Source organism: Stigmatopora argus, chromosome 11, assembly GCF_051989625.1.
Source record: "Stigmatopora argus isolate UIUO_Sarg chromosome 11, RoL_Sarg_1.0, whole genome shotgun sequence".
In the NCBI taxonomy this organism is placed as follows: Eukaryota; Metazoa; Chordata; class Actinopteri; order Syngnathiformes; family Syngnathidae; genus Stigmatopora; species Stigmatopora argus.
Window position 1 is genome coordinate 8541269 of NC_135397.1, and position 11022 is coordinate 8552290.

At 39.0% G+C, this 11022-nt stretch overlaps 1 protein-coding gene across 1 annotated transcript; it reads right to left on the reverse strand.

Moving 5' to 3' along the window:
• Nucleotides 1–483: 483 nt before the first annotated feature.
• slc1a4 (solute carrier family 1 member 4) lies at nt 484–7598 on the reverse strand. Its single transcript, XM_077613697.1, has 8 exons — nt 6925–7598; nt 4842–4884; nt 4077–4142; nt 3367–3533; nt 3009–3242; nt 2575–2769; nt 2235–2369; nt 484–1690 (listed from the first exon to the last, which is right to left on the reverse strand). Exons 1-8 carry the CDS (start codon nt 7425–7427, stop codon nt 1450–1452), a joined length of 1584 nt encoding a protein of 527 aa, XP_077469823.1. The 5' UTR covers nt 7428–7598; the 3' UTR covers nt 484–1449.
• Between the last annotated feature and the right edge of the window lie 3424 nt (nt 7599–11022).

Consider the following 11022-nt stretch of genomic DNA (forward strand, 5'->3'; position numbering starts at 1 on the left):
GCAACTAGCTATTCAATAATTAAGGATTAAGACGTTTAATAAAGCAGATAATTATTTTTGGTTTATATATATATATATATATATATATATATATATATATATATATATATATGTATTTATATTTATATATATATATATGTATTTATATATATATATATATATATATATATATATATATATATATATATATATATATGTATGGGATGATGATGGGATAATGTATATGTGTGTGTGTGTGTGTGTGTGTTTGTAGTGACTAAAACTTTGTCAAGTGTCTGCTATGGGCAGTCTTTTTTGTGTGTAAATGGCTGTAAATTGTGAACTTCCTTCAAATAAGTACTTAAGTTGGACTCAAAACTATGAGACTGCTCTTTATATTGCACTACAGTCCAGTTTATATACCCATCTCTCTGTCCAAACCAGTAACAACAAGAGCCGAATGTGAACGTTGAGTAATAATTAGAAACAGCATTTAAAAAAAGGTTTTAGTAAAATGTACGATTTTACTTCTTTTTAATTATGACAAACAGCTGAGTCAAATGCAAAAACAAGGCTATAATACATATTGTAGTGCCAACAAGGAAATACTATAACTAATAAGTTAAACAAATTAAACATAAAGGTTCTAACAGCAGCATTACACTAGCACATGATTAATCTTTTAGAATTTTTTATGGGAAGTACCGTTGATTCGAGTACAATAACAGTAAGAATGCATGTCACATGTTGAATCTTTTGTTTGTTTGTTTGTTTGTTTGTTTGTTTGTTTTTTCTCAATATTCAGTTTCCTTTACACCGCATAGCTGAGTAGACAGGGTGGAAAAATAGAGCAGAATCTCTCATCTCCAGGGTTAATGTTTGACATGTGGGTTAGCAAACAAATTTCAACAACTGTGAAAATATCTAATGAAAAAAACCCCTAACTCAGTGTTCATGAGGATGTTCAATGTTGTGTTCCGGGACCTTTAAATACCAAACAAGCACCAGTTTTAAACGTACACCCTGATGTTTTTAACAATATGGTTGGTATCAGGCATTTCATTTGTTTGAGGTCTGTATGTCACGTCTGTAGTAATGAAAACAAAGCAATGTACGTCACAAAAGAGAAACATAAATTTCACATCAATGGGAATGTTAGAAGAATAGCTTTTGCATATTGGCACACGTCTGCCAATACTGTACCATGGACACAAGTTCATTCATTCATTTTAAACACAGCTTATCCTTGTCAGGGTCACAGGTGGGCATGAGTTAAAACAGTGAAAACTAAACATTCCAAACTTGGTTGAAAATTTGCTGCTTCAAATGTACTCACAGAGTCAACACTGGCTAACGGCACTTTTTTTCCCTTATGCGAGTGCCAACCCATGGCCAACAGGAGCAACATGAATGGTGTACAAAGGTCAACAGGTTTGACAATGAATGCAAAATCCAAAAATGTGCATGATTTCACAGGACCGACTCAGCGTCGTCTGATACCGCTTCTGAAGCTTTGGTTTTGTGCATGACAAGAGGTGAGGTCTCCTCCTGGGCTTGGACATTGGCCACCGTTTCCACCCGCACCTCCGAAAGCTCCCTTCCCACCTCCATCTCTTTCTGCTGCTTTGCAATCTCCTGCTGGTTGATGTGATGCAGGATTCCAGCACCCAAAGCATCACCTTCCACATTGACCACGGTGGTCGTGCGATCCCTGCGGAGATGACACAAAGTAAACCTCCCATCTTGCGAGAACAGGACTATTTTTCAAAGCCATTTCCCACCACTTTTAAAGTATCCATTTCAAAGAATTTAATTTCAACCTTTTCCTAAACCTCGCAGAGTTTAGGTCTCACTTTTTTTTACATTCAAGTATGCAGTTATCTAGTACTAAAAGTAAAAAAACATTGTCTTTTCCTGTGTCTGTGCTTGCTACTGCTACAAACTGAATTTCCCGAATACGGGATGAATAAAGGTTAATCTAATCTGAATTGGATGCAAGTTCAATAATTATGTGTGTATGTGTATGGATCTGGATATATATATATATATATATATATATATATATTTCAGCAACACGCTTATTTATTTATATATTTATTCATGTATTTATTTATTAACTTACTTATTACCTATCTATTTATGTCTAAAATGCCTTTCCTATTTCTGCATCCTCACCCTCTTGCTACTGTGACAACGAAATTTCCCGAATACGGGATGAATAAAGTTATCCAATCCAATCCAATAACTGTACTCACACAATCCAGTCAACAGCCAGCATAAGGGACAGATCATTGGTTGGTAACCCGATGGCCTCCAGTATGATGGCAATAGTGATGATGCCACCAGCTGGAATTCCTGCAGCACCGACGCTGGAGGCAGTGGCCGTCACTCTAGAAAGAACAAGTTCACATGTATCGCAAAATCCACCATCTGAGGAAATTGGTGCCTCCTAGTCAGAATGGATTGGACTTTGACCCTCCCTGAATATGTCCCTTGAATTCGCTAGGGTGAATGACAGATATTTTGAAGCTGAATTGGTATATATTATTAATTCCATTCGGTCACATAATTTTGACCTTCTTACGGTGCACTTACAGGATAGTGAAGATCTGTCCAGCATTTAACTCAGTGTTATTGAGCTGAGCGATAAAGACAGCAGCTATGCACTGGAATATGGCCGCTCCATCCATGTTCACTGTGGCTCCAATAGGGAGAATGAAGCGGCTGATACGCTTGTCCACGCCATTGTTCTCTTCCACACACTTAATCATGGAGGGAAGGGTCGCAGAGCTGTGAGAGAATTTTTCATCAATGATCCAAAAAAATTCAATTTGACTTTGGTTTTAATCAATGATAACATTTCCATGATTTGTGGGCTGTTTTGAACATTTAGATTTTATGGGTCACATGCGTATACGAAAAGATTAGCCACATTTAAAATTATGCTTTCAATACAATTGTTCAGGCACTTGGATTCTGAATTTACATTCCATTGAGGATTATAGTACTCTAGGAAGGTAAAGTTCTACCTGGAGCAGGTGGCAAAGGCAGTCGTGAAGGGGGTAATGAGGCCTGACAGGAAACTGAAAGGATTTTTACGCGTGAATCCAAAGTAGATAAGGGGCAGGACAATTCCACCATGGATAATGTGTCCCAGGATGGATGCAAATATGTATTTTCCCAAGCTTGTGACTAGTAGAACCACATCCTCCATCTCGACGATCTTACTGCCCACTAGGAATACAATGCCAAAAGGGATGTACCTGAGGATTGGGAAGAAAACAACACAGCATGAGTTCTAGCTCTGAAAATATCTTTGACTTTAAATGCTAAACCAAAAAATATCACCATTTGCATACTTTAACCACTTTTTGTGTAAGCACTCACCACATGATCCAGGATACCAGCACCATGGTTGCCTCATTGAAAGCATTGAAGAATCGGATAAGCTCTTCACCCTCATCTCCGAGCTTTCTCAGTGCCACACCGAAAACCATTGCAAATAACACCAGACCCAAGATGTTCATGCCATCATTTTCTTTACCAAATGGCACCTAAAAATGAAATTGGGAAAAAAATTGAGAGTGAAGCTGAAAGGCAGAAAAAAATAAAATTTCAATCCATAGCTAGGGTTGGATTTTATCTATAAATTTCATTTTGTGGCCACATTCCGATTTGGTGTGCAGGTGCATGGCTGAGACTGAGATTTTAGTGATCTGGATAATGGTTAACAAAAAGGGACATGAAAAAAAAGACCCTATAGGTTGGGTAAACAAACAATGTCCTGAGAAATCCCACTGGCTTCATTTCAACATGACCCATGAGTTCACAGACAAATTCCATGGGTCAACGCCAAAAACTAATGCTTAAATTGGTCTGCTACATTAGACATGCGTGTCAGCTTGTGAATGTTAGAGTACATTTTTAGTGTCTCTGGCCATTTGGATGAACACCATGAAAAACAATCAATACCTACACTATGTCTGTCTATCCATAGATAGACAGTTATAGACAAACACACTGTATACTCTTTGTATTCATTGAAACATCGAGGGACACACAATTATAAAGTGTATGAATGTTAAGGCTTTTGATACCTTTTGATAGAGTGTAGTCCCATTTATGTCATTGCCCGAAGCAACCATCTTGTAGTCAGTGGCATACTGTGTCACAAAGAGGAAGAAATGCTGTTATAAATTCATTGTTTTCTAGTCAAGAAAACTACTTGCACATGCAAAAAGGAAAACAGATGCATTTCTCTTGTGAAACTAACTAACTGAGGATGCAAACTTTTTTTGTGGATTGTTGGAAATGCTTGGAAATGTGGATGATGTAGAAGGCATTGCACTCAATGACCTGGTCGCACTTTGAAACTCATTCTTTTCTCCACACAGAGTCACGTTTATGATCTACTTCCCCGATTTTCACAGGGATTGATCTGCACAATAGTTGCCGTTTAGTCGGTGAATAGATCCACCTCGCACCCTTTTAGCTAATGGTTACACAATAGTTGATTGTGATTTTATCGTCTACTAGAGCAAGCATAAAATATTCTAGGAAGCAGGCCATGTTCAAAAGCACCGAGGCGAGGTGGGTTGCTAAGCTGGCTGGAATGGAATGATTTCGCCATGGAAACGGCTGGTGGGGACAAGCCAAAATAGTCCTCATTAAGGGGCATTATGAGACAGAGCACACCAGTAAGGATTTACACCGGCTGTAAGTGAAAATGAAGTGGCACGGCTTGTGTCGGAGAAATAAATTTTGCTTAATATACTATGTTTCGGACGTGTTAGCGTGTGTGTGTGTAGGTGTGTGTGTATGTGTGTGTGTAAAATGGGCCATGGTCAAAGTAAGGCACTCACAGAGCGGAAAGCAGCAGCTACTAAGTTGGATGGGAATAAGTTCCTGCAAAAGATGAAAAAATGGACTTAAAACAAAGACAGATGTCCACTCCACATTCGTTCATTTGCTGCCATTCCTAATACAAAACGATTGGATGCCGACTGTAGTCAGTGGCAATGTTTTTTGGTAAAACAGTGCACACAAAGTTTATCATTATAGATGTCTCTTTTCCAAGCGTGGTTCATCAGGTCACCTGTTCCTCATATTCCTAGACATAGCCATTTTCCCAGCATATTCAACTGCTAGATCTTGAAAACGAAAACAGCGGAGACACAGACCGGCGAAAGGCAAACATAACGAAGACGAAAAACACTTCTACACCGACGCAGAAAAACACGGGGTTTAAAGACACAGACAGGGGTTAATGACAATAAGGAACACCTGGGTCAGAAACAGAAATGGCATAGCATGATTACCTCATTCAATCATAGGGACAGAACACACAAGGAAAAAACACCCTAAAAAACATGACAACTTTACACCTGCATAACATTTCATTTCACCATGTTACTTGACATATTTCAACATATACAGTACATTTTAAAATGATTCATTTGGTCCTTTTCTCGTCATTTTTTTCCCTAGCTGTGTATTACTCGAGCTCTTTCCCAGATACCACAAAGTCCTTGCTATCTGAAATACACAGAAGAATTAAAAGCTGCGGGGGCCCTTTCCTCGTATTCGTGTGTTTGGGGTAATTTTATCTGTGGAGGTCACACTATACTATTATACAAAGAATCACAACTTTTCCCACAGTTTGTGCATGTCAGAGAAGTTAAGCTGAAAAACCCTTGACAACCCCCCTGCTCTTTCGCGACATCTTTACTGTAAAACTGATGAACTGGATTTCTTAATGAATCCTTGATGCTACTCCTTGACATTCCAAAATTGCACAAAAATTGCAACAAAGTATGTAAAGGACATTAGCATGGAATTGGACCATGAATTCACCAATGCTTAATTTATATACAGTCCTTTTACAACAGCAGTAGCTCAACCAACATTTCACAGAACCGACAAAAAATAAAAAGAACATATCATTCATCTGCTAACCAATAAAATATTTGTGTTATCTAGCTTCGTGTAGCCCAGACTGCACATCGGCAAAGAGTCAACATGCTGTTGTGATAAGTGAGAAATGCTGACTCAACAAGTGGATGGCTCATTGGACCCAAACAGTGACTCAATATATAAAGCTTTCTTCTCAAAACACACTTCTCTTCAACAGCAGCTGTCACCTCACTCTAGTATAGTGGGAATTTGTCACCAGGCAGCTTTTTGGCCACGAAGACCCGCTCCTGGATTTCTAATGTCATTTTAAAATGAAATCCCAAGATGTATTCTCAGGAAAAATGTACTATCAAAAATCTTAATCTCAGGTTCAGGTCGTAGACTTCCAACTAGATGATGTCCCAAAACACATGGCTAAAAAACGTAAAAATGCGAAAACAAAATAACTTGACTGTTTTGATTAGTTTCATCAGAAATTGTCAAATCAAAGCAGACTGCGCTGACCTGCTCTTCACTTTAGTCACTGTGCACCTAAACCTTACTGACAGTTCAAATAATCAGCTGAATGTGGTATCTGTACTTGACTCAAGTAGTACTTTATTTTGTTTTGGTTTGACTTTTTACTTTAAAAGCGGAAAACCACCCATTCTGGTATTAAAAACTTTGCAGTCCAGCCTGAAAAATAAGATAAAATCCACAATTTTTGTCTGTTTTTTGTCATTACACAGTTGAGCATTTTGCACAACAGATTGAACGGAGTAGATGAAACCTTTAAGAACAACCTTTGATAGTGAAAGATTGCGTTAAAGCAAGAATGGGAAATAAAAGGGTGACCAAAATTATCTTTTGTATCTTTTTAAGTATATTATTATATATTTAGAATTTATAGTAGTAATTATATTTAGAATTTATAGTAGAAATTATATTTAGAATTTAGAGTAGTAATTATATTTACAATTTATAGTAGTAATTATATGTAGAATTTATAGTAGTAATAATAAGAGTCATACTAAGACTACTATACGAGGGTACCTGGCCAAGTCAAGAAATGAGTCGGTGGTCTCCTTATTGTTGCTCACGCGTTCCAATCCCAGGCTGTTGCTGTTGAGGGATCCCGCACCCACGCCGGGTTTGACGATAAACGCCAGCGTGACGCCGATCCCGGAGGCGATGAGCGTGGTCACCAGGAAATAGGCGACGGCGATGCCCCCCAACTTGCCCAGGGAGCGAGTGTCCAGACTGGCCGCGCCGGAGACAAGGCTGCATACGACCAGTGGCAGGATGATCATCTTCAGCATCCGAAGGAGCATCTCACCAGGGAAGGCGAAGTAAGTCATCTGCGCCTTGCTCAGGTTCATGTTGCGAACCCCCATTCCGAGCCCGACGCCCACGAGCACCCCGGAGACTGTCATGATCACTAACAGGTTCCGAGTGAGAAACTCCGCTAGTTTCTGCTGCGTGTTTCGGGGGGCTCCTTTCGTTTCTAGGGGCCGCTCGGACGTGGCGTGGCCGTTGATTTCGTTCTTTTTCTCCATATTTGCTTTTCCTTCTCAGGGGCACGACAGCGTGGGTTGTCTGTCTCCGCGTGGGTGCTCTCCGGCAGCGTGGTTTGGACGTCGGCTCAGGCGAGGGCTGGTGCCGGCTTGGGGGGGATGAAGTCAGGGGGACGGGAGCCAATCGTCTTGCCGGGTACATGCGCACTAAAAAGGACCACTGCCTGCAATTTATAAACGACACATGATGCAAGAGTGGGGACGGATTACTCGAGAATCTGCAAGTGAGATCACATACAAAAATGGAAAATTAATGCAAATCCGTCCGAGTTTAGCATTAGCCCTTTATAGGCCATGTGAATATTTTGGGCCATTAAAAAAACAAGAGCAATAACATTGATATTTTCAATTATATAGATAGTATCCTATATTGTAATTGCATATTTGGATAATTTATTTTTAATGAATACATTCATAAAAATGTTTGTCAGCCTCTCCCAGTCCGAATGGATTGGACGTCTAGTGTCGTCAATAGTGGCCAAAAAGTCAAACGTTTGCCATAGAAAAGGATAAATGTGGGTTGCATTTTTTAATTGGAATTCCTTAATTTTTCATTCTATGTATGACACATAATGCAAGACTGAGGAGGGATTGCTCAAGTTCTCCTAATTTTAGCAATAACCCTTAACAGGGTAAGTGAATAGTTTTGGTCATGTTAAAAAACACCAATTAATTGAAATAATATATTTTTACTATTATTATATATAGATATGTGCTGTATTTTAATTCCACATTTGAATCACTTATGATTCAATAAACAAATTTCGAAATTAATAAATATATCAGCCAGCCTCTCCCAGTCAAAATTTATTGGACGTCTAGTGCCGTCAATAGCGACAATCCCACACTTTTATAGTGTTCAAACTAAAGATAAATAGATCATTCATACGCATTAATACGCGCATGAACTCAGCACCATGGCCAGCGCTCACTTCCGTGAGGGGCGCTATAGCAGGTTTCAATGCGTATGGAAGAAGCAATTACATTACTACACGTGTAAATATCGTCAGTATTATTTATTTCGTTTTATTTTTTTTAATCAGAGAGACTATTATAGTGCTTGGTAATATTAATGTGCTCTAAATACTTATTGATTTTCATGTAATACATTTGTCCCTGATGTAACTCCAATTCTGCCACTAGATAGAGCTAAAACAACGCTGTATTTTTAGCTGTTTGTGCATAAGTGAATATTCGTATGCCTCCTCATTGAAATCGGTTACATGAACTACGGTCACGTTATCTATTCTTAAAAGGCAGGGCTTTGTGTTATACCTAGTTTTTTATGTGCAGGGTGCACTCGTGCATACATACAGATCTATTTTAGGGTACAAGTATTAGTCATAGTTGTAGCAGTTTAAAAAATGTGTCCAGTTATAGTTTTACCATTTATAGAGCATGTTACCATTTTTTGTAATGGAAAAAATAACCTCTTAGGAAAATAAAAGTTTGTTCACCCCTTCCAGTTCAAATGGATTGGACGTCTAGCGCTGTCCATGGCAGGAAATGCCTTCAATGAGTGCCTTATAATGGGTGAAAAGCATCATATAATTGGTCTCTTCAAATTTTTTCAAAACATAGGTTTGTTTGTCGTGGGAATGAGACATTCCCACGTGACCGATCATTACAGTGATGATGAGTTATTTGCCTTTCTGACTACTGTCTGCGTTGTCCTCATTGACCTTAGCAAGGCTGTTGCTAAGTTGAGCTAAAGTCTCCCTCCCTCCGCCAATAGAGACAGACTGGCCCCCATCCCCTCACAGCTGTGTGGCCTAAATGCTGGAAATAACCAGCAGGCCTACGGATCCCAAGTCATGACTGTTGAACAGTAGCAAATGTTGGTATTGTGCCAACATCAACCAGAAAATAAAGCAAACACACTAGAAGCCATACTAAGGCTGAGTTTTGTTCCATAGACGCTGTTATTGCGCTGTCCAGAAAATGTTAAGATTCAGTGTGAGGACAAACAGCCGCTGCACTACAGCTGTGAATCAAATTTAACAGTTGTTGTTATGGTTTAACAAAAAAAAATGTTGTTATGCATTTTGGTTTAACTGGCCGACTGAGGTCCATTTCTGAGCCCAAAAGCTATCCTATATAGACCCAAACAGGAGCAAATGAACTACAACCACCTTGCTCATTCTCTAAAAAAATGAATTTGAACTTCAGACTTATGACTTCTTGGATCTGGTTGCTATGTTTCTATGGTTATTCTTCTAGACTGGCAAGATTAACTGCTGACCATTCCACATTCTCTCCATGTCGATAACACTTTGGGTTATTGTGGTTGGTTGTAGTCCTAAACTTTCCAGGCTTTCCAGACCAATGAATGTTAATTAATTTGTCTCACTTGTTCTGAAATGTCTTCTCTGTTGCAGCAAGTGACGGCTGATTTTTCAGTCCTGTGCTGTTGTCACTTTGTCAGATGAGTTATATTGGAGAGTTCTTGATAGAACAGGTCTGGAGGTAATCAACCGTGGGCGTGGTCAGGGAAAATGAACTCAGCTTTTCAAAAAAAAATGCAGCTGTTGTTCTGGTCTGGTGTAGTGTAGTACATTTGCTGAATGAGGTTCTGGTGGAAGGATTAATGAGAGTGCTTTGAAAGGTTATTTGCTTCTGTAGATTGCACATTTATCAGTCCACGGTGTAAATCCGTGGTGACAGGTGTGCATATGCTTGACGGCACCCGACGTCCAATGCGTATGAATTGCAATTTGCTGACGACTGTCGTTCTTAGTCTACGGTGGATGAGCATCTTTTTGGGCCTGTTGTGGTTGCCTTTGTATCTTGGTGTGATGAATTCTTCTTTCAACTGATTGTGTCGAAAACGAAGAATATGTTAATCATTTTTAGGAAGTCAAGTCTTTGTCGCATTCTGACTTGCATTAAAAGTATAGATATTGAGTTAGTGAAGAGCTACAAATACCTGAGAGTGGTTAAAGTAGCCAGTAAGGTTGACTTACTGAGGGCTGCCAGCACTCCTAGTTCAAACGGAGTCATCTACTAATGATAGTAAATTCATTTAAATGGATAAAAAAATTGCAGAGTGATGTATAAAACCACATAATTGGACAGCTCTCAGAGCTAAAAAGCAACCATGAGTCATGTTCTTTATTTTACTGTTTATTTTGTGTGTATATATATATTTATATATATTCATATATATAAAACTACAAAAGTAAGACTTTCAAATTCATAGTCAGCAGTCACTTTATGTCATATAATTTTTCTGTTTTTCAGAGAGAGAGGGCAAGAGAGATAGAGAGAGAAAGAGAGAGAGAAAGAGTGTTTTGTGTTCTATTGAGTAGAACAAGGCACAACTCGAAGGTATGTGAAAAAGACAGCCTTTGGAGGAACGCAGCCTTGACTGCAGTCAGTCTTTCCCAGGAAGTAGTGCTGTGTGTCACATGCTTGGACAGCGCTGAACAAACTGTGAGAAAAACGTATCAATTAAGTCCCAGGAGCGCCTTTGTCCATCATACCACGCGCATAACTTTTGGCATTGAGGCGTCTATGAAAAGCTTTGGAATCTCGATATCTGAAGTTTGCAAATTGATTGATGGTTTGTTAGTTGTTG